We start from the raw sequence: 24001 nt of genomic DNA on the forward strand, positions 1-24001 counted from the left end.
GCAGGCACCCACATGGCCGGTGGCACCCTGCAGAACCAGGGGCCTAGGTGAGTGCTCAGTGGGGTGCACAGCAAAATGGCTGCCTTGCTGGCCATTGCAATGGCGGTCCATGCCTGGACACTGCCCCAGTCCTGTGGGGGGTCTCTCCGGCCACACGGTCCATTTCCCCCTTACACGCCCCTTACACGCCCTGGCAGGGCATCTCCCACTCCAGCCAGTATCCTACCTCCTTTCTCTCCCTCATCGGCCACGATGCTGTATTCACAATTTTTAGGAGCACAAGTGAACCTCACTGTGGGGAATTCGGTCCATGGGAGGTGGAGAATCGAGGAGGCCCCGGAAAATACTGGGTGGAGTCCACTAATGATATGCCACCGGTGTTTACTGTACGTGAATTCCGGAACACATTGACGCTGCTGTCGAGGCGAATGAAATCCCGCCCGCCACGATTTCAGCATCAGCACCTACTCTCCGCCCAATCGCCTTTCCTGATTTCGCCGTTGGCCGATGGAAAATCCCGCCCAAGAGATCTACACTAAATAGACAGAGAGCAACTGTTCCATTTGACAGATGGATTGAGAACCAGTGAGTTAATATTTAAGGTGTTGCGCAAAGAAACCAAAGGCAAAATGACAAAAATGTTTCTACACGGTGAGTAAATAAGAAATGCAATGCATTACCTAGGAAGGTGGTGCAGACAAGTTCAATTGTAGCTATAAAAAGCGAATCGGAGAAGCACCTGAAGGAAAATTGCAGGGTGACAGGGAGGGGGGGGGGAGTGGGAATGGGCAAGTTCAATTGCTCTTGGAGAGCCAACTTGTACTTGATGGCTCGAATGGATTCCATTTGTGCTGTAATCATTTTTTGGTCCTATTGTACATTTTATGATCTTACAATTTAAAAAAATCTCCATGAATTTGCAAGACATTTTGTTTTTCAATTTCAGCTGCATTTTCTGGTCTTTTGCGTCTGAAGGAGCTGGATCTATCTTCAAATGTTTTGTACAACTTTGAATATGGCGTCTTGGAGCACCTGTATTTTATAGAGAGACTGATTCTTACTGGAAATCCATGGAGATGTGATTTTCAAATCCACTACTTGGCCTACTGGTTGCAGGTTCATCACAATGTACAGTTTGAAGGTCTTGAGTGCACAATGCCCAACGAGTATAAGGGCTGGACTGTGCAGAAGTACATCAAAAAATATTATGAGGATTGCCCCAAGGAGAAGACTATAGCAGATTTTGATACATATGATTCTGATAAATTAGAAGAGGAAGAAATCAGAAGGGTGCCCTAGCTACTGATAGCATATATATTTCATGCTTACCTTTTTGCATATGAAATAGAATTACACATATGAGTATGTAACCATATTTCACATAGACATTTAAATATGTCAGAATCACTTGTCTTTAGCCTGCTTTGGTTATATTACAGTATTGTAATAAATGAAAACTTTAGGTATCCATATTTCAATGTTTTCAGATTTTTTTTTTGTAGGGCAGCTGCATCATGTTAATATTGAGAAAAATATACCCATGTTCTATTGTATAGCTGCATTTTTACAAAATCTTTTAATGTATCTTATTCTTTGTAATCTAGAAAACAGATAATAGCGGTATCAAATAAAGAAAATACCATCAAATGACACCAGGCTTTCTAACCAGTGAGCTCCTCGAATGTTTTATAATTTTTGATGCATTTTATACACTTCTGCTTTGTGTGATGAATTGTGATTAAGCCATGCATTGAGATTTTACAAGACTTTTTTCCTTGTGTTTCTGTATGAAGAACCCAAACAGAAAATCCTAATTTAATTGCCATGGCATCATTGGTGATTCCAGATCTCATATCCAAGTGTTTTAATTCTTTATTGCTGTAAACGTTCCAGCTTTATTTCTGATTACCAAAGCTTATCTCATGCTAACCCAATCTCATGCTAGTCCCAAATGAAACAAGTGTTTAACTGTACTTCCTAAGTATCAGGCATGCTGTAGAAAAGCTCAGATTTGTTTTTCCATTGATAATGAACATGCTAATCACCACTGCTATTTTGGTTCAAATACTGCATAGGTTATTTTTTAAAAATTCATTTACAGGATGTGGGCATCGTTGATTAGGCCAGCATTTATTTCCCATCCCTAGTTGCACTAGTTGGTGGTGAGCTGCCATCTTGAACCGCCGCAGTCCTTGAGGTGGAGGTACACGCACTGTGCTATGAGGGAAGGAGTTCCAGGATGTTGCCCCAGCGACAGTGAAGGAACGGCGATATATTTACAAGTCAGGGTGGTGAGTGACTTGGAGGGCAACCTCCAGGTGGTTGGGCCCAAGAATCTGCTGCTCTTGTCCTTCTAGATGGTAGTGGTTATGGGTTTGGAAGGTGCTGTCTGAGGAACCTTGGTGAGTTACTGCAGTGCATCTTGTAGATGGTAGACATGGCTGCCACTGTTCATTGGTGGTGGAGGGTCTGAATGTTTTGGAAAGGGGAGCAATCAAGTAGTCTGCTTTGTCCTGGATAGTGTTGAGCTTCTTGAGTGTTGTTAGGTCAGAATGGAATCAGTAGATCAAAACTGACAGTCACCAAAATATTGTGTGAAGGAAATAAAGGTAAAAAACTGAAATTGTGTTTATTCATTGTGGGGTGTCACTGGCTACGCCAGCATTTATTGCCCATTCATAATTGCCCTTGCTAGGCCATTTCATTGTTGTGGGTCTGGAGTCACATGTAGGCCAGACCAGGTAAGGGTGGCAGATTTCCTTTCCTAAAGGACATTAGGTTTTTTAACAACAATCAACAATAGTTTCATGGTCATCATTAGATTTTGAATTCCAGATTTTTATTGAATTAAAATTTCACCATCATGATGGGATTCAAACCCAGGTTTCCAGAGCATTATCATGGGTCTCTAGATTACCACCACTGTGCCAGCACCTCCCCTCATTACAGTTTAAAATTTTGAGTAAGTTATGAGGATCATTTTCAAATGTTGCTATAATTAATGGAAGCATTCGGCAGCTAACAAATTGGCATGTTATACCCAAGAGCTTTGCACCTAAAAGTCCTATTGTGAGAAGACATTGTATTGTATCTTTAGTGTCCTGAACAGAGTGGAATGTCTTGTATATTAACAACAGATAAAAATCTGTCCTGCTAAGGTCTCAAAAACAATCCTTCAAATGAAGTGCAGCTGGTTCCATTCTCTAATAGACCTTAGTATAACTCATCAGTCACTCTCGCCCTGCAACCTGTAACTATTCTGGCTTGGCTGAATGGCCGCAGAAGTTAAGTCCTGTACGGTTCCAATGTAGGTGCCAAGTTAGGTTACCTCCTATTTCTCTCAATTTTTGATGTTGAATTCCTATTCTACTGTGATCCTGATTTTTAGCATTTTCCCCCAGAGATGAGATATCACTTCCAGGGGATTAATCTGCTACATTTCCATCCAAGGTCAGTTTACCCCTCTTTGCACAACTGTTCACTCTAGGTTTGCCAGGATCACCAAATCAATATCAGGCATACTGCAGATACTTGTTCTGCACGGTCAAAAATCAGTAGACTCATTGCCCTCGCTTCCTACTCATCACCACATTATGCAGTTTTCATAATCATTCTGCTGTGTTAATTAAAACTTAATTTGTTCTTGACACATTTTTGAACTGTTATCTTTGTAGTGTTTATTTCACCTAATTTAATGTTTCATTCATTTTTTCACTTTTACTTTTTAAAGTCTTGTAAATGTTTTATTACAATAAAAATTAAAGTGTTACGGTTTTGTTGGGAAAAGGCGAGATCCACATTGTGTCCCATATTTTAAATATATTAGGGCAATGTAAATCTTACTATCAAGGTGGGAAGTTGCTGGGATTACATCAGACACCTCTCCCAATAGTAACCTTCACTAACATCGAAGGAGAGTGAAATCGAGTTTGATATAAAATAGGAGGTTGCACTACTGAGCTCAGTAGTGTGGTGGGAGAGGGTTTAAACTAAATTGGTAGTGGGGAGGGCACCAACATAAAGAAGTAGAAGAGAATAATACAAAGCATAAAGGAGTGAGAGTGTTGAACAGTACTAGAAAATGTCGTAATAACAGGCATAATTTAACAGAAATGAAACAGAGTCCCATGCCGAACGCATTTAGCTGATGATTCAGAGCGCAGACAGCACCGAGAAAGACCTCTCCCCTAACTGGACTCTGTTTTATTTTGGGGCCTCAGGAGGGAATGCCCCGCCAAGGCCACACAGTCTCATTTCTTGCACTGAAAAGCTCCGCCCATCAGTACAGGAAGAGATCAGGGCGCCATTTAAAATCCTGAGAACCCCCAACAAGACCCTGGATCCCCACAACTCACCTATAAGGGTGTAATTGAGCCCCCACACCCATCTAATAAGGGCACCACCAGGCCCAACCCCAGTGAGGGCAGATTCCCCCAGGCACCTTGAAATGCTTGGGTGGCACTGCCAGGCTATCAAGTGCCCCCGATCCTATGGGAGATTGGCTGATGACTGGCATCAGTGATGCTGGGGAATTCAGGAGGAGGTCGCACTGGATTCTGCACTTTATAAAATGGTACAACTGTGTGACTCCCGAGTGACAAAGGCTGTCGTGTCGGGTCCGAAGTCTGTCTACTTGTGCGCTGGCACATGTACCTCGGGATAGGGCGTCTGGAGGCTCATTGAGCTTGCCGGGGTGATACAAAATCTCGTAACTGTAGGTGGGGAGCTCGATCCTTCACCTCAAGAGCTTATCGTTCTTGATCTTGCCCTGCTGTGTGTTATTGAACATGAAGGCTACCGACCATTGGTCAGTGAGGAGAGTGAATCTCCCGCTAACCAGGTAATGCCTCCAACGCCGCACAGCTTCAATGATAGCTTAGGCCTCTTTTTCGACGGCATGAAGGGTGCGGGAAAAGAATGCCACGGGTCTGCCTGCCTGATTGAGGGTGGCGGCTAGGGCGATGTTTGATGCGTCACTATCCACTTGAAAGGGCAGCGTCTCGTCTAGTGCGTGCATCCCGGCCTTGGCGATATCGGCTCTGATACGGGCGAGGCTCTGGTGAACCTTGGCCATCAGGGGAAAATGGGTGGACTGTATGAGTGGGCGGGCCATGTCCGCATAGTTTGGGACCCACTGGGCGTAGTATGAAAAGAACCCCAGGCAGCGTTTGAGGGCCTTGGGGCAGTGGGGGAGGGGGAGCTCCATGAGGAGGCGCATGCAGTCGGGATCAGGCCCCAGAACTCCGTTCTGGACCACATAGCCGAGGATTGCTAAGTGGTTCGTGCTGAACACGCACTTCTCCTTGTTGTAGGTGAGGTTTAGGAGAGTGGCGGTATGGAGAAATTTGGCAAGGTTGGCATCGTGGTCCTGCTGATCATGGCCACAGATGGTGACGTTGTCTAGGTACGGAAAGGTGGCCCGCAAACCGTACCGGTCGACCATTCGGTCCATCTCCCTTTGGAAGACTGAGACCCCGTTGGTGACGCCGAAGAGAACCCTGAGGAAGTGATAGAGGCGACCGTCTGCCTCGAAGGCCGTGAATGCACGGTCCGCTTTACGGATGGGGAGCTGGTGGTAGGCGGATTTCAGGTCGATTGTTGAGAAGACCCGGTACTGCGCAATCTGATTGACCATATCAGATATGCGTGGGGGGTTACGCGTCGAGCTGCGTGTACCGATTGATGGTCTGGCTGTAGTCCACGACCATTCTGTGTTTCTCCCCAGTTTTAACTACTGCCACTTGGGCTCTCCAGGGGCTGTTGCTGGCCTCGATGATGCCTTCCCGAAGCAGCCGCTGGACCTCGGACCTGATGAAGGTCCTGTCCTGGGTGCTGTACTGTCTGCTCCTGGTGGCGACGGGTTTGCAATCCGGGGTTAGATTTGCGAAGAGGGAAGGCGGATCGACCTTTAGGGTCGCGAGGCCGCACACAGTAAGGGGTGGTAGGGGCCCGCCAAATTTCAGGGTTAGGCTCTGGAGGTTACACCGGAAGTCCAGGCCGAGTAATAGGGCAGCGCAGAGATTAGGGAGGATGTAGAGGCGGAAACCGCTGAATTCTACGCCCCGGACCGTGAGTATGATCGTACAGTACCCCTGGATCGCCACGGAATGGGATCCGGAGGCCAGGGGGATTCTTTGATTGGCGGGGTGTACAGCGAGGGAGCAGCGCCTTACCGTATCCAGGTGGGTGAAGTTTTCGGTGCTCCCGGAGTCCAGCAGGCAAAATCTCACGTGTCCGACGATCTTAACGCTGGTCGATGCGGTGGCCGGGTTGTGCGGACAAGACTGGTCGATGGTCACTGAGGTGAGTCGTGGTTGGTAGTTGCTGGTGTCGGATGATGGGATGCCCAGGGGGCATGGGTCCTGGAACGCTGGTGGTGTCCATGAAAATGAAATGAAAAATTGAAAATTGCTTATTGTCACGAGTAGGCTTCAATGAAGTTACTGTGAAAAGCCCCTAGTCGCCACATTCCAGCACCTGTCTGGGGAGGCTAGTACGGGAATTGAACCGTGCTGCTGGCCTGCCTTGGTCTGCTTTAAAAGCCAGCGATTTAGCCCAGTGTGCTAAACCAGCCCCAGATAAACCAGATGAACCTTAAATGATGTGCCGTGGGGGAGACAAGATGGCGGCGCCTGAAGATCTTTGGGAGGACAAAATGGCAGCGCCCATAGGCCGCACAATGCGGGGGTTGAAAAAGATGGCGGCGCCCATGGGCCGCACGCGTTGCGCGGAAGGGAAGATGGCGGCGTCCACTGGCCGCGCGTGGTCTGAGGGGGAGAAGATGGCGGCAGCCACTGGCCGCACGTGGTCCGGGGAGGTGAAGATGGCGGCGCCCATTGTCCGTAACTGAGGGCGTGGGGGCGATAGCGGCGACTGCGCGGGCCTGGCACACGGCGGCAAAGTGCCCCTTCTTACCGCAAATGCAGCGCGGACCGGGCAGCGTTGGCGGGGGGGTTTCTGCTGGCCGCAAAAGTAACATCGGGGACCCCCGGGGCTCGCTGGCTGGCGCGTGCCGAAGGCGTATTGGCTGGGTAAGGCCCCTGCTGGGGCGGCCTCTGTGGGGTCATCGATGCGTAGGAGGGATGAGCCGCGCGGCTGTGGGTGTAGGCCTGAACATTGCACGTGGCGACCATCATAGAGAGCGCTAGCTTCTTTGTCTCTGCGAGATCAAGCGTGGCCTCTTCTAAAAGTCGTGGCATATGATGTCCGACCGAATCCCCGTAACAAAACCGTCCCACATAAGGAGGTTAGAATGTTCAGTGGCCGTAACGGCCTGACAGTCACAGTCCCAGACTAGTGGGATTAGGGCCCACCAGAAGTCTTCTATGGACACACCAGGGAGTTGAGAGCGAGTGGCGAGCACGTGCCTGGCGAAGAGCGTGTTCGTCTTCTGGGCGTAATTTTCTTTAAATAGCAGAGGGGCTGGTTTAGCTCACAAGGCTAAATCGCTGGCTTTTAAAGCAGACCAACAGGCCAGCAGCATGGTTCAATTCCCGTACCAGCCTCCCCGGACAGGCGCCGGAATGTGGCGACTAGGGGCTTTTCACAGTAACTTCATTGAAGCCTACTCGTGACAATAAGCGATTTTCATTTCATTTTCATCATGACTTCGGTGTAGTTTGGCGCGTCCTGGATCAGCGGAAAGACGTTGGAGCTCAACCTCGAGTACAGTATCTGTATTTTCTGAGCCTCCGGAACAGGGCTTGGCGCCGAGTTGATGTGCGTCTCGAAACAAGCTAGCCGGTGCTGAAAGTCCTTTTTGGCGTCACTTGATTGCGGATCCAGCTGCAGGCGATCCGGCTTGATACGGAGGTCCATCTTCTGAAAATCTTAGAGCAATAATTTGATGCACGATCAATTGCACAAGGACGAGATTGAATACAACTGAGGCTTTATTGCTCTAAGTTGTGTGGCCTCCCACAGCAGCAGGCGAAATAGCTGCTGCACGGAGGACACACATATTTATACTCCGCCTACTGGCAGCAGGCAGGGACTACCGTTGTACCTGTAGTACAGGTCCTACCAAAAATCACCTAATATAGGTGCAACAGTTGTTACCACAGTGTGGAAGCTTAATTTATGTAGTCCCACAGTTATGGTGTTCTCTGAAAAGGAAAGTAACAGCAATTCTGCCCAAGTGAGGTATGAGTCAGGGTGGGAGGACTGTTATGCTGGGCTGAGGGGACCCTTCTTGGAACACACTCACTTGCAGTACAGCAGCAGTAGATAGGATTCAGTTTAGCTACAAAAGAAGAAGACCTTTCATACCCAGGAAGCAACTGAAAGCCAAGTCTTCATTAGCACTATTGAAGAACAAAAGAACAAAGAAAGAAAATTACAGCACAGGAACAGGCCCTTCGGCCCTCCCAGCCTGCGCCGATCCAGATCCTTTATCTAAACCTGTTGCCTATTTTCCAAGGATCTACTTCCCTCTGTTCCCCGCCCGTTCATATATCTGTCCAGATGCATCTTAAACGATGCTATCGTGCCCGCCTCTACCACCTCTGCTGGCAAAGCGTTCCAGGCACCCACCACCCTCTGCGTAAAAAACTTTCCACGCACATCTCCCTTAAACTTTCCCCCTCTCACCTTGAAATCGTGACCCCTTGTAATTGACACCCCCACTCTTGGAAAAAGCTTGTTGCTATCCACCCTGTCCATACCTCTCATAATTTTGTAGACGTCAATCAGGTCCCCCCTCAACCTCCGTCTTTCCAACGAAAACAATCCTAATCTACTCAATCTTTCTTCATAGCTAGCACCCTCCATACCAGGCAACATCCTGGTGAACCTCCTCTGCGCCCTCTCTAAAGCATCAACATCCTTCTGGTAATTTGGCGACCAGAACACAGTATTCCAAATGTGGTCGAACCAAAGGGATAGATAGAACTCACTGGCTTCACATTAAAGTCGCAGCAATGAAACAGTATAAAGTAAGAATGCAAACTTGGTCAATGCAAGTAAAAACAAAGAGGGCACAGCTGCACCATTATTGGCATTCCATCAATGAAGGTCAGTCATATGGTCAGTATAAATGCCATTAATAACTGGCCAAACAGCTTCCAATCATTGATAAGGCATTAGTATGCCACTTCAGAGAACGGAGCTCAGAGCTACTTTGGGCAGTGCATATCATTTACAAACATATGAATAAGGAGCAGGAATAGGCTATTCAGCCCACCTTGCCTGCTCTGCCGTATAAGATGATCATGTTTCATCTAATAGCAACTTCAAATCTGTATTCTGCCTACCCCCTTGCTTACCAAGAATCAATAGCCTCTGCCTTAAACATTATCAAAGACTCTGCTTCCACCATCTTTTCAGAACGTGAGTTCCAAAGCCTCACAACCCTCTGAGAAAGAAAATTTACTGTTTTAAATGGGTAAACCCCTTTTTTATATAAACAGTGACCTGTAATACTAGATTTTCCCACAAGAGGAAACATCCTCTCCACATCCACCCTGTGAAGACCCTTCAGAATCTTATGTTTCACTTTATCATCCCAGAGAGGGCTCCGGGTGTCACATTTCTGGAATGCCATCTCGATCACCTCAATGAGTGTGTTAGCATCTCAATGACAACGCTGCATCAGGCACAATGCAAGTAAGGTAGGAAAAGTTGTGGATCCCTACATTTCCCATAGTTTCCTAATTTTGAGCTTAATTTTCCGGGTTTGTTAATCATTCTTATTTTTAATGTTTCATTTCAGAGATAAAGGAAAATGACGAATGGATCCAGGATTCAACTTTGCATTTGTTAGAGTTTTAATGTAATGGAAGTGGTGAAGGAGGGAGATGCATCACTGAGCGTTACTCTTGCAGGAGGCACCCCCTGGGGGACATGGTCAAGGGGAACCAGAGCATGAACAAGAGGCTGGGGAGGAGAGAGCCAGACAATAGCACAATCGCTTCACAGCTCCAGGGTCCCAGGTTCGATTCCGGCTTGGGTCACTGTCTGTGTGGAGTCTGCACATCCTCCCCGTGTGTGCGTGGATTTCCTCCGGGTGCTCCGGTTTCCTCCCACAGTCCAAAGATGTGCAGGTTAGGTGGATTGGCCATGATAAATTGCCCTTAGTGTCCAAAATTGCCCTTAGTGTTGGGTGGGGTTACTGGGTTATGGGGATAGGGTGGAGGTATTGACCTTGGGTAGGGTGCTCTTTCCAAGAGCCGGTGCAGACTCGATGGGCTGAATGGCCTCCTTCTGCACTGTAAATTCAATGTAAAACAGAGGAGACTTGTGAGACCTAGGCTTTATCATCAAAGAGTTCCTATCTACAAATGAGTGAGAGGCAGTACCAGGCATGCCGGCGCTTGTACCAAGATCTAGTACATCACATATGCCACATTCTTCAGGAAAACCTGACACCAGGTGGAATTTGAGGTTTCTCCCTGCCAGTGCCTTAGAATGTGAACACAGTGCTCAATTTATTGCCTCTGGGTCTTTCCAAGGACCTGCAGGGCACCTGTGCGGCATCTCTCAGTCTGCATAACATAAATCCATAAATAACCTCTAACCTCACCAATAACCTTTATAAGAAAGCCGATCATTATGTCAGAATTGGTCAGGATGTAGATAGCCAGACGGCTCCTCAGGGTCTAATAGACTACATTCATGTAGCTATACAAGCTCCATGACAGCTATCACTAATGTTTATCAACCGCAAGGGCTATTATTCCATCAATATACAACTTGTGTGCGATCATTGAAAGCACATCCTGGATGTCTATGCACTTGACCCTTGGAATTGCATTGACTCCTACATCCTGAAACATTTCCAGGTGCCTGGGACTTTTGAGAGGCCAGTATGTCTGCAGGGTTGGCTGTTTGGAGATAAGGGGTACCCACTGAAACATTGGCTAATAATTCTGGTGAGTCACCCTCATTGTCATGCAGAGGAGAGGTACAGTGCTGCTCAGAACTCCACATACTCTCTTACAGAGCAAACGATTGGCCTTCTGAAGATGCACTGCAGATGGTGAGACTGATTGGGTGGCTCACTGGAATACACACCACATAGGGTTTCCCGCATGATCAGTGTGTTGTGACCTTCACCACATGGCTATGCAAAGAAGTGAGCTTGTGTCAGAGGGTGAACTGGAGGAGGAGAGCTCTTCAGAAGATGAAGATACGGAGGACCAGGAAACTCAAGGGGTTGCTGGGGGTCAGTATGAGCATGGCGATGCCATGGAAGAAGGAGGATGTGGGAGAGAAGCCCATGGTACTTTAATTGCTGACAGGTTCCAGGAAGAGTAAAGTGAAGTGAAGTTATATGGCTGTTATAAAATACACACAAGTATATGATGGTGCACAGACAGGCATTGATTGACACACAGGATGACCAATGAACACACAGAACACAGCATCCAATCACCAGACAGAACATTGCCACTATAAAGCCAGAGGGCACTAGTTTCCCCGCTCTCTTGGGATCCAGCCTCTGAGACAGTCAGAGCCCATGAGCAACAACTAGAACATACACCATGTGGTAGTAAGATAGTCTGGTCAGGTTAGCCTCAGGTCTCCAGTCAACTCAGCACAGTGTCAACCCACAGTTTAAATATGTATGATAGTTAAGAGTTCAATAAAATAGAGTTGCATTTCTTCAAGTGTTGGAAGCCTGTCTCTCTCACTTCTGCAGTAAGCGCAGTCCTCGCAGACCCAGCTTACCCAACACATCATGGTACCAGTGAGTCATGTTCGAGTTTGACGGACCTACCTTGAGATAGTCTGCCTTTGACCAGCGATCAGCCATCCGGTAACATGGACAGCGTCCGCCCTCCCCCGCCGCTCCGCATTGCCAGCAATCTCGGTGCCAACTGGAAGATTTTCAAGCAGAGGTTTCAGCTGTATCTTGAAGCCACCGACCTTGAAGCCGCATCGGATGCCAGGAAGATTGCTCTCTTCATCTCTACAGCCGGGGACCATGCTATCCACATTTTAAACTCCCTCACCTTTGCTGAAAGCGAGGACAAGACAACGTTTAAAACAGTCCTGCTGAAGTTCGACAGTCACTGTGACATCGAAGTCAACGAGAGCTTTGAACGCTATGTGTTCCAGCAGAGGCTTCAGGGTAAGGATGAACCTTTTCAGTCCTTCTTAACCCATTTCCGTATCCTCGCGCAGTCCTGCAACTACGGCTCCACTTCCGACTCCATGATCCGCGACCAGATCGTTTTCGGGGTCCACTCCGATCCCCTTCGCCAGCAGCTCCTTAAAGTTAAGCAGCTCACCCTTACCATCGCCATCGAGACCTGCGTCCTACATGAGCACGCTAATAACCAGTACTCCCATATCAAGGCGGCAGAGACAGCGTGGCAAGGCCCCCACGATGCGGAGTGGGTGCAAGCCGTAAAACAGCTCCAGGGCCTGAGTCTGGATGAGGGCGGCCATTTTGTGCGCTTTTCCAGGGCTCCTGCGCATGCGCGCAATGACCAAGGGGACGGCGAGGCCGACTACCGAACTGCGCAGGTGCACATATCGTTAGACCGCACCGCGCATGCACGGTGGCGCACAGAGCGTCCTGACGTCGGTGCCATGACTTGCAACAACTGTGGCTCCGCCCACTTAAAGCAGCAATGTCCCGCAAAATCTCGATGCTGTCTCCAGTGTGACAAGTTTGGCCACTACGCAGCCCTGTGCCCAGCCCAGCCCTGTGCTCAACTGCCCAACACACAGCGATCCCAGCCGCAGTGCAGGAACGTTAGGTCAGTACAGCAACCCGTTGCAGACTCCGACTCCGACATGGTTCTAGATCCCGACACCGAGGGCCTCACATCCTCATTCCGGGTGGGCATCATCACCAAGCATACAATGCTTTCCGCCAAAAAGGTGAAACAACTCCCAGTGATGAGCATTGATCCGGACGAAGAGTGGTGTGCTACCCTTACGGTCAACAGCTCCAGGGTCCCAGGTTCGATTCCCGGCTGGGTCACTGTCTGTGTGGAGTCTGCACGTCCTCCCCCTGTGTGCGTGGGTTTCCTCCGGGTGCTCCGGTTTCCTCCCACAGTCCAAAGATGTGCGGGTTAGGTGGATTGGCCATGCTAAATTGCCCGTAGTGTCCTAATAAAAGTAAGGTTAAGGGGGGGGTTGTTGGGTTACGGGTATGGGGTGGATACGTGGATTTGAGTGGGGTGATCATGGCTCAGCACAACATTGAGGGCCGAAGGGCCTGTTCTGTGCTGTACTGTTCTATGTTCTATGTTCAACAAGGCTCGCATACGCTTCAGGCTGGACGCCGGCGCTTCAGCGAACACCATCTCAAAGTCTGACCTTGATACAATCCGTGTCAAGCCGAGCATTCTGCCACCGATCTGCCAGTTCTTTCACCGCCCTCTAAATTGGAGGCAGCTCCGCCCGTTCCAGTGCACCCTGACCCACCCTTGAGGCGGTCAACTAGAATTTGTCGTTCGCCAAAAAGACTGAATTTATAGACTGAATGTTGCATTACCTTGTGCTTCGTTTACACATCTGTACATACTGTTTCTTCCTAATTTGTTGTATGCCCTCTATCTGCACTAGACACCTTCCCATGTAAATACTTTCATGTACTTTGTATATAGTCAGGCTCCTACTCATGTAAATACGTTCACGTACTTTGTGTATAGTCAGTCTCCTACACACACTCACTATTTATTGACCTATACACTTTTTTTTAAGTAAAATATAAGGGGGAGATGTCATAATATACACACAAGTATATGATGGTGCACCGACAGGCATTGATTGACACACAGGATGACCAATGAACACACAGAACACAGCATCCAATCACCAGACGGAACATGGCCACTATAAAGCCAGAGGGCACTAGTTTCCCCGCTCTCTTGGGATCCAGCCTCTGAAACAGTCAGAGCCCATGAGCAACAACTAGAACATACACCATGTGGTAGTAAGATAGTCTGGTCAGGTTAGCCTCAGGTCTCCAGTCAACTCAGCACAGTGTCAACCCACAGTTTAAATATGTATGATAGTTAAGAGTTCAATAAAATAGAGTTGCATTTCTTCAAGTGTTGGAAGCCTTTCTCTCTCACTTCTGCAGTAAGCGCAGTCCTCGCAGACCCAGCTTACCCAACACATCATGGTACCAGTGAGTCATGTTCGAGTTTGACGGACCTACCTTGAGATAGTCTGCCGTTGACCAGCGATCAGCCATCCGGTAACATGGACAGCGTCCGCCCTCCCCCGCCGCTCCGCATTGCCAGCAATCTCGGTGCCAACTGGAAGATTTTCAAGCAGAGGTTTCAGCTGTATCTTGAAGCCACCGACCTCGAAGCCGCATCGGATGCCAGGAAGATTGCTCTCTTCATCTCTACAGCCGGGGACCACGCTATCCACATTTTAAACTCCCTCACCTTTGCTGAAAGCGAGGACAAGACAACGTTTAAAACAGTCCTGCTGAAGTTCGACAGTCACTGTGACATCGAAGTCAACGAGAGCTTTGAACGCTATGTGTTCCAGCAGAGGCTTCAGGGTAAGGATGAACCTTTTCAGTCCTTCTTAACCCATTTCCGTATCCTCGCGCAGTCCTGCAACTACGGCTCCACTTCCGACTCCATGATCCGCGACCAGATCGTTTTCGGGGTCCACTCCGATCCCCTTCGCCAGCAGCTCCTTAAAGTTAAGCAGCTCACCCTTACCATCGCCATCGAGACCTGCATCCTACATGAGCACGCTAATAACCGGTACTCCCATATCAAGGCGGCAGAGACAGCGTGGCAAGGCCCCCACGATGCGGAGTGGGTGCAAGCCGTAAAACAGCTCCAGGGCCTGAGTCTGGATGAGGGCGGCCATTTTGTGCACTTTTCCAGGGCTCCTGCGCATGCGCGCAATGACCAAGGGGACGGCGAGGCCGACTACCCGAACTGCGCAGGTGCACATATCGTTAGACCGCACCGCGCATGCACGGTGGCGCACAGAGCGTCCTGACGTCGGTGCCATGACTTGCAACAACTGTGGCTCCGCCCACTTAAAGCAGCAATGTCCCGCAAAATCTCGATGCTGTCTCCAGTGTGACAAGTTTGGCCACTACGCAGCCCTGTGCCCAGCCCAGCCCTGTGCTCAACTGCCCAACACACAGCGATCCCAGCCGCAGTGCAGGAACGTTAGGTCAGTACAGCAACCCGTTGCAGACTCCGACTCCGACATGGTTCTAGATCCCGACACCGAGGGCCTCACATCCTCATTCCGGGTGGGCATCATCACCAAGCATACAATGCTTTCCGCCAAAAAGGTGAAACAACTCCCAGTGATGAGCATTGATCCGGACGAAGAGTGGTGTGCTACCCTTACGGTCAACAAGGCTCGCATACGCTTCAGGCTGGACGCCGGCGCTTCAGCGAACACCATCTCAAAGTCTGACCTTGATACAATCCGTGTCAAGCCGAGCATTCTGCCACCGATCTGCCAGTTCTTTCACCGCCCTCTAAATTGGAGGCAGCTCCGCCCGTTCCAGTGCACCCTGACCCACCCTTGAGGCGGTCAACTAGAATTTGTCGTTCGCCAAAAAGACTGAATTTATAGACTGAATGTTGCATTACCTTGTGCTTCGTTTACACATCTGTACATACTGTTTCTTCCTAATTTGTTGTATGCCCTCTATCTGCACTAGACACCTTCCCATGTAAATACGTTCACGTACTTTGTGTATAGTCAGTCTCCTACACACACTCACTATTTATTGACCTATACACTTTTTTTTAAGTAAAATATAAGAGGGAGATGTCATAATATACACACAAGTATATGATGGTGCACCGACAGGCATTGATTGACACACAGGATGACCAATGAACACACAGAACACAGCAGCCAATCACCAGACAGGGCACGACCACTATAAAGCCAGAGGGCACTAGTTTTCCCGCTCTCTTGGGATCCAGCCTCTGAGAAAGTCAGAGCCCGTGAGCAACAACTAGAACATACTCCATGTGGTAGTAAGATAGTCTGGTCAGGTTAGCCTCAGGTCTCCAGTCAACTCAGTATAGTGTCAACCCACAGTTTAAGTATGTATGATAGTTAAGAGTTCAATAAAATAGAGTTGCATTTCTTCAAGTGTTGGAAGCCTTTCTCTCTCACTTCTGCAGTAAGCGTAGTCCTCGCAGACCCAGCTTACCCAACACATCAATGGCCAAATCTCTCTTAGCCCTCGCAGCCATTTCCTGACATCTCAGGGGATATCTCCAACCAGTTGCTGAGCGAATGAGTCCTATATTTACACTTGCGCATTCTGGCTTCATGAATAGCTCGGGCATGATCTCAGCTTTGGTCTGTGTTGCCCTCTCTAGGAACTGAGAGTCCACTGAGGAACAAGAGCAATATGAAAGAAGACTTGACGGGTTTTGCCACCATCTTAATGATGCAAATACTGCCATGACTGAGATGAGGACATGCCTAAGGATCTCATCCAAAAGTGCATGTCTTGTATTCGAATACTACCACTGAGGAGACTCAAATGCTGCTGTTGTGTCAGTTCTGATAAGCTGTCCTCAGTCAATGGTGTTTCTTGAGGGAGAAGGTCAAGACATGCTTACATCAAACAATTTTAATAAATATTTAACCACATCTCCCTGACAACACACAAGGGTTTGGAGACTAGTTCAGCTGAGGCTGACATCACATACATGTTAACCTCAGAGTAGGACACTATCACTCACTGAGAGGGTGGCTAAACCTCAACAAAACAGAATTTCAAAGTACAAATTCACAACGTCTTCAGTTGACCAGAACATTCACATACTCATCAAATATATTCACAAAAGTGCAATGTATTTACATTGATATTACACCAGAGTGATATCAGTTTTTTAAACTTTCCTAACCATGCCCAAGTGCAGCCCTGACATCCGCAGCTAAAGTGCAGCAGGCCTGCTGACTGTTACGTCCAGTTGCCTGTGATGACCTTGGTGGACGTTGTCTGCTGGCCTGAGGCTTGGAGGTCCCTGGTCTGATGAGGGTCTCCTGCTCAGGGGCAGAAGTACCCTCGGAGTCTTGTTTTGTTGGAGCGGGTGTGGGCACAGGCAGAGGGGACTGTGAGAGGCTGCACAACTTTGAGGTGTCCAGGGTGGTGACCCTTGGGGGATTCGGCTGATGCTCATCATCCATTAAGGTGGCCAAGTCATGACTAACTGTAGTTACACCTTAACAAATTGGAATAACTATAGTCAGCTGATACTTCACCTTATTAACACAGAAACCTTGAAATGATCTTCATAAGAATCCAGGGCAAATAATGCCTACAGGTTTGTGGTTCTTTCAGTTTGTTTGGATGAGAGTTGGGGCTGCAGGATGGATGGACTGACTGCTCTTGACACTCTTGTACACGAAGCCATTCAAGTAGCAGCAACAAAAAGGAATGTAGTGGCAGTAGAGGACAGTATAGTGAGCGGAATTGACACTGTTCTCTGTGGAAAAGAGCACGAGTCCAGATAGCTATGTTGCTTGGCATTGTTAGTATGAGGAGCTATGCACCAAATTAAGAAACAGAACCTCAGGATTACTACCTGAGCCACATGCAAATTGGCATAGGGTAAATAAGATCATGGAAATAAATGTGTGGCTCAATGACTGATGTGGAAGAAATGGATTCCAGTTTATGGGACAATAGCACCAATATTGGGGAAAGTGGGATCTGCACCTGTTGGATGGTTCTACAGCTGAACCGTGCCAGGGCTCATGTTCTAGCGAGTTGTTTAGGGAAATAAAGAGGGTTTTAAAGTGGGGCAAGGAGTCAAATTCAGGAAGATCAGTAAATAAAAAGTAGAGATAAGGCATGAGAGAAGGGGGTCCTGCAGCAGTTCTTAACACTTGAGAAAGTAAAGTTCGAGTTGAGGGGGAGGATGGAAGAGTTCTACAACTCATGGGCCTTATTCATCATGCATTTTTATGAATTGGGTGACATTAAACATTAAGTGAGGGGAGGTTGTGAGTTTGGAATGTGTAAATTAACAATGATTCTTTTTCATTGGTGTTTTGTAATCGAAATGTTGGGAGCTGTTTGAGGGTGGTGGGATGACGGGATTGTTGGCTAGGGGATTGCCATTGTATTTGTTGTTATTGTTAATTATTTGTTGTTGTAAATATGATAAATATGGAAAAGGAGGAGAATAAACAGTTTTTTTAAAATATGGGAAATGGTAAGCAGAGCATGGCAAGAAGGGACAGCGAGAAGACATCTTAGAGTAAATCATGAGATAAAGCTAAACATTACAAAAATAATAAAAGGGCAAAACAAAAGGTTCCGTATCTGAATGCACAAATGTTCAAATAAAAACATGAAATGATAGCATAAATAGAAATGAGTAAGTGTTCCCTGCCTGCATCGCCCACATGCACTCCATCACCTCCACCAGTCAAATGGATACTCCCACCCCCTCTTCCAGACCCTCCTCCACCTTCGGGAACTCCAACCCGTCCAGGAATCACCGCATTCTCTCCTCCCCGATCGGGGGCTCCGATTTATAGTGCCTCCGATAAAACTCCTCAAATATCCCATTTACCCCCACCGGATTCAGTACCACTCCACCTCTACAGACCTTCACCCTTCCAGTCTCCCTCGCCACCTCCTGCTTCCTGAGTTGATGGGCCAGCATCCTACTAGACTTCTCTCCTTACACATACACCGCCCCTTTGGCCCTCCACAACTGCCCTACTGCCTTCCCCGTGGACATCAGCCCAAACTCCATCTGGAGCTTCTGCCTTTCTTCAACAATCCTGCCTCTGAGGCCATCGAATATCTCCTGTCCACCCGCAAAATCACATCTACCAGCCTTGCCAACTCTGCTCGCTCCTCTTTCTCCCTATACGCCCGGATCTATATGAACTCCCCTCTAATTGCTATCATGAGTGCCTCCCACAGCCTGGTGACCGAAACCTCCCCATGTCATTGAGTTCGACATACCCCTGAATGGCAGCCCTCACCCGCTCACATACCTCCTCAACCGCAACCTTATGTCCAGATTCCACTGCAGACGCTGCCCGCCCCCCCCCGCCCCGGGTTCACTTGCAAGTCCACCCAATGCGGCACATGGTCTGATACCACGATTGCCAAGTACCCCGAGTCGACTACCGACGCCAATAACATCTTGCCTACCACATGGGAGAAGTACAAAATTTCCTTCGCCCTCAGCCTCTCATGAATCCCTTCAGTTCCTTCACCACCGCGGCACCCTCCCCGACCTCGGGCTCGACGGTCCAACCTTGGATCAATTACGATGTTAAAGTCCCCCTCCACATAATCAGTCAATGCGAGTCCAAGGTCGGAATCTTTCCCAGCACTCGCCTCATAAACTCCACATCGTCCCGATTTGTGGCACAGGCAGTTACCAGAACCACAGGCTTCACTAACTCCAGCTTCCCACTCACCATCAAACCCCCCCCCCCCCAAAGCAGCTACTATATTCGGAGGGCACCCCACCCCCCCTCCCCTGCTGATCAACCATACCCCTTCTTAGGCCAGCCCCCGACCCCTGCCCCACACCCCTCCAAGCCTCAGGTGTCCACTCTCACCGCTCCCGTCCCTGCTATGCCCCAACAGCAGCGCCTTTGTCAGCAACTCCCACCCTCTATCTGGGTGGCGTTAAGAAACATCAAAGGGCAAAAAACATTTGTAGAGGTGGTATACAGACCACCAAACTGCAGTGGTAATATTGGGAATAGCATTAGACAGGAAATCAGAGATGCATGTGATAAAGGACATCTGTGATTATGGGTGACTTTAATCTGCATGTAGAATGGGCGAGTCAGATTAGTCACAATACTATAGATGAGTAGTTTCTAGAATGTACACAGGATGGTTTTCTGGACCAATAGGAACCAACAAGGGAACAGGCCATCTTAGACTGGGTGTTGCGCAAAGAGAAAGGATTATTTGGCAATCTAGTTGTGAGAGAACCCTTGGGAATGAGAGACTATGATATGATAGAATTCTTTATCAAGGTGGATAGTGAATTAGTTGATTCTAAGACCAGGGTCTGAACCTCAATAAAGGTAATTATGATGGTATGAAGCATGAGTTGACTATGACGGTCTGGGAAAGATCACTGAAAGGAAGGACAGTGGCCAGGCAGCGCCGGCCCTAGGGTTGCTGGCGCCCCGGGCAAGCTGAACTTCGGCGCCCTTGGGGGGGGGGGTGGGCCGAGAGGGGGCGGGGCCGAGAGGGGGCGGGGCCGAGGGGGGGGGCGAGGGGGGGGCGGACCCGGGGGGAGCGGACCCGAGGGGGGGGGTGGACCCGAGGGGGGGGCGGACCCGAGGGGGGGGCGGGGCGGGCGGACCCGAGGGGGGGGCGGGGCGGGCGGACCCGAGGGGGGGGGGCGGGGCGGGCGGACCGGAGGGGGGGGGGGGGCGGGCGGACCCGGGGGGGGGGGGGGGCGGGGGGACCCGAGGGGGGGGCGGGGGGACGGACCCGAGGCGGGGGGGGGAGCGGACCGAGCGGGGGGGGGGGCGGACCGAGGGGACGGACCTGGGGGGGGGGGCCGCGCTGGGGGAGTGCGGCCACACTGGGGGAGTGCGGCCACCGCGCATGCGCTGGTTGGCGCCGGCCCAACTGCGCATGCGCGGGACCCGAGTCTGGCGCCCCCTAGCACATGGCGCCCCGGGCAACAGCCCGAGTTGCCGGTGCCTTGAGCCGGCCCTGTGGCCAGGCAATGGCAGGCATCCAAGAAACAAATGGGTGAACTCCAAAAGTTGCTTATTCCTATTTGGTGCAAGAGTAGAAAGGGAACTATGCCCAGACATGACTTACAAAGGAAATTAGAGATAGTATTAGACTCAAAGAAGAGGCATACAAATTAGCATACAGTGGCCAGGCAGCGCCGGCCCTAGGGTTGCTGGCACCCCGGGCAAGCTGAACTTCGGCGCCCTTGGGGGGGGGGGGGGGAGGGGGGCCGAGGGGGGGGGGTGGACCCGAGGGGGGGGCGGACCCGAGGGGGGGGCGGGGGGGGCGGACCCGAGGGGGGGCGGGGCGGGCAAGAAAAAGCAATAAACTTGAGAATTGGGAACATTTTAAAACTCAGCAAAGGCAGACCAAGGGATTGATTAAGAAGGAGAAAATATAATTTGAAAGTAAGCTAGCGGGGAACATTAAAACTGATTGTAAAAGTTTCTATAGGAATGTAAAGAGAAAAAAAATGATAAAAACTAATGTAAGGCCCCTTACAGTCAGAAACGGGGGAATTCATAACAGGGAACAAAGAAATAGCTGAGGAACTAAATTTGTACTTTGCTTCTTGTCTTCACAAAGGAAGATATGAATCATAGAATCATGGAATTTACAGTGTAGAAGGAGGCCATTTGGCCCATCGAGTCTGCCCTTGGAAAGAGCACCCTACTTAAGCCCACGCCTCCAGCCTATCGCCGTAACCCAGTAACCCCACCATCCTTTTTGGACACTAAGAGCAATTTATCATGGGCAATCCCCCTAACCTGCACATCTTGGGACTGTGGGAGAAAACCGGAACCACTGGAGGAAACCCACATAGACATGGGGAGAACGTGCCGACTCCGCACAGAGAGTGACCCAAGCCGGGAATCGAACCTGGGACTCTGGAGCTGTGGAACAACTGTGCTAACCACTGTGCTACCCAGGGCCGGCCCAAGGCACCGGCAACTCGGGCAGTCGCCCGGGGCGCCATGTGCTAGGGGGCGCCAGAGACTCGGGTCCCGCGCATGCGCAGTTGGGCCGGTGCCAACCAGCGCATGCGCGGTGGCCGCCCTCCCCCAGGGCAGCCCCTTCCACCCCCCTCCTCCGTCCGCCCCCTCCTCGGCCCCGCCCACCCACCTCGGGCCCACCCCCCCCCGCCTTGGGCCCACCCCCCCCCCCGCCTTGGGCCCGCCGCCCCCCGCCTCGGCCCCGCCGCCCCCCGCCTCGGCCCCGCCCCCCACGCCTCGGCCCCCCCCTGCCTCGGCCCCGCCCCCCCCACCTCGGCCCCCCCCGCCTCAGCCCCCCCCCCGCCTCTGCCCCGCCCCCGCCTCGGCCCCCCCGCCTCGGCCCCCCCCCACCTCGGCCCCCCCCGCCTCACCCCTCCCCCCGCCTCGGCCCCCCCCCCGCCTCGCCCCCCCCCCGCCCCCCTCTCAGCCCCGCCCCCCCCCCCCGCCCCCCCCCCGGCCCCCCCCCCGCCTCGGACCCCCCCCCGCCCCCCTCTCGGCCTCCCCCGCCCCCCTCTCGGCCCCCCCCGACCCCCTCTCGGCCCCCCCGCCCCCCTCTCAGCCCCGCCCCACCCCCCGGCCCCCCCCCCCCGCCTCGGACCCCCCCCGCCCCCCTCTCGGCCTCCCCCGCCCCCCTCTCGGCCCCCCCCGCCCCCCTCTCGGCCCCCCCGCCCCCCTCTCGGGCCCCCCCCCGCCCCCCCCGGCCCCGCCCCCCCACCCCCCGGCCCCGCCCCCCCCGGCCCCACCCCCCCGGCCCCCCCCCCCCCACCCCCCTCCGCCCCACACACCCCCCCCCCCCGAAGGGCGCCGAAGTTCAGCTTGCCCGGGGCGCCAGCAACCCTAGGGCCGGCGCTGGTGCTACCGTGCCACCCAAGAATGTTACGGAAGTTCTGAGAAACACAAGTTTTAGTAAGGAGATAAAGGAAATCAGTATTAGTAAACAAATCGTTGGTGGATGGTGGATTATTGGCATAATACATTCACCACATTCATACCCTGTTAAAAAAATGAAGTCTGGTGGGGGTGACGGGTTCATAAGTTCAGCTGGTCCGGCGCACGGATTGTGTGCTGTGATCGCTGAAGCTCTGCCGTTGTTGCTGGCCCGGGTGTCGAACTCATCGGTGCTGGCATCAGTAGTGAGGGCGCCGGTGCGGGTACAGATGTGGACTCTGGGAGCGTCTCTTCTGGAGCTTCATTCCTGTGGATCGGTGAAGGAGGGATGGTGGCCGGGAGGGAGCCATCTAGGGGCAGGGGCGCTGGTCATGGTAGGTTGGGCGGGATATGGTGGAGGGGTGGTGGTGGTGGAATCGGCGGGCGCCAGGTCCCGGAGGGAGACCGTATCCTGTCGGCCATCGGAGTGTAGGAGCTGGACCCCCTCTACCAGAGGATCGGACTTATGGCTCCTGCCGTGCTTTCTGAGTAGGACTGGCCCCGGTGTCTTCAGCCAGGACGGAAGCCAGGCCCCTTGAAGTGGATCTTCTAGGAAAAACAAATAGGCGGCCATGAGGGGTCTCGTTTGTGGCCGTGCAAAGTAGGGACCTAATAGAGTGGAGGACTTCTATCGACCCACCTCGGGGAGGACTGAGCAGGTACTGACACAGTTCGTCGCTCATGAACGACGAGCCCCGGTCACTGTGGACATAATTGGGGAAACCAAACAGGGTGAAGATACTATGTAGGGCTTTAATGACAGAGGACGTGGTCATGTCGGGGCAAGGGATTGCAGAGGGGAAGCGGGAGAACTCATCAATAATATTGAGGAAATATGCATTGCGGTTATTGGAGGGGAGGGACCCTTTGAAATCGATACTGAGACGCTCAAAGGGCCGGGATGCCTTTACCAGGTGGGCCTTATCTGGTCGATAGAAGTGCGGTTTACACTCCGCACAGATCTGGCAGTCCCTGGTCATGGCTCTGACCTCCTCGGTGGAGTAGGGCAGGATGCGGGCACTGATGTAGTAGATAAACCGGGTGACCCCCGGGTGGCATCGTGGATAGCCCGCAGTTGGTCATCTTGCGCGCTGGCATATGTGCCGCTGGACAGGGCATCTGGGGGCTCGTTGCGCTTCCCAGGACGATATACTATATCGTAATTATAGGTGGAGAGTTCGATCCTCCACCTCAAGATCTTATCGGTCTTGATTTTGCCCCGCTGCGTATTGTCGAACATGAAGGCTACCGATGGTTAGTCGGTGACGAGGGTAAACCTCCGACCAGCGAGATACTGCCTCCAGTGCCGTATGGCTTCCACGATGGCTTGGGCCTCCTTCTCGACTGAGGAGTGCCGAATTTCGGAGGTGGTGAGGGTGCGTGAAAAAAACACTACCGGTCTGATTACTTGATTGAGGGTAGCGGCGAGAGC

The 24001-nt window shown here is 51.1% G+C and overlaps 2 protein-coding genes across 4 annotated transcripts in view; one reads left to right on the forward strand and one right to left on the reverse strand.

Annotated features, from left to right (window-relative positions):
* lrrc17 (leucine rich repeat containing 17) overlaps positions 1–1671 on the forward strand; it is a 72791-nt gene extending 71120 nt beyond the window's left edge. The window contains exon 4 of the mRNA XM_038811558.1: positions 947–1671. Within this exon, the coding sequence (XP_038667486.1) occupies positions 947–1299 (353 nt within the window). The 3' untranslated portion in view covers positions 1300–1671. The remainder of the gene's footprint in view (positions 1–946) is intronic.
* Positions 1–24001, reverse strand: part of fbxl13 (F-box and leucine-rich repeat protein 13) — a 399689-nt gene that overhangs the window by 270377 nt on the left and 105311 nt on the right. The gene's annotated exons all lie outside the window — the stretch shown is intronic.

Source organism: Scyliorhinus canicula, chromosome 11, assembly GCF_902713615.1.
Source record: "Scyliorhinus canicula chromosome 11, sScyCan1.1, whole genome shotgun sequence".
NCBI lineage: Eukaryota > Metazoa > Chordata > Chondrichthyes > Carcharhiniformes > Scyliorhinidae > Scyliorhinus > Scyliorhinus canicula.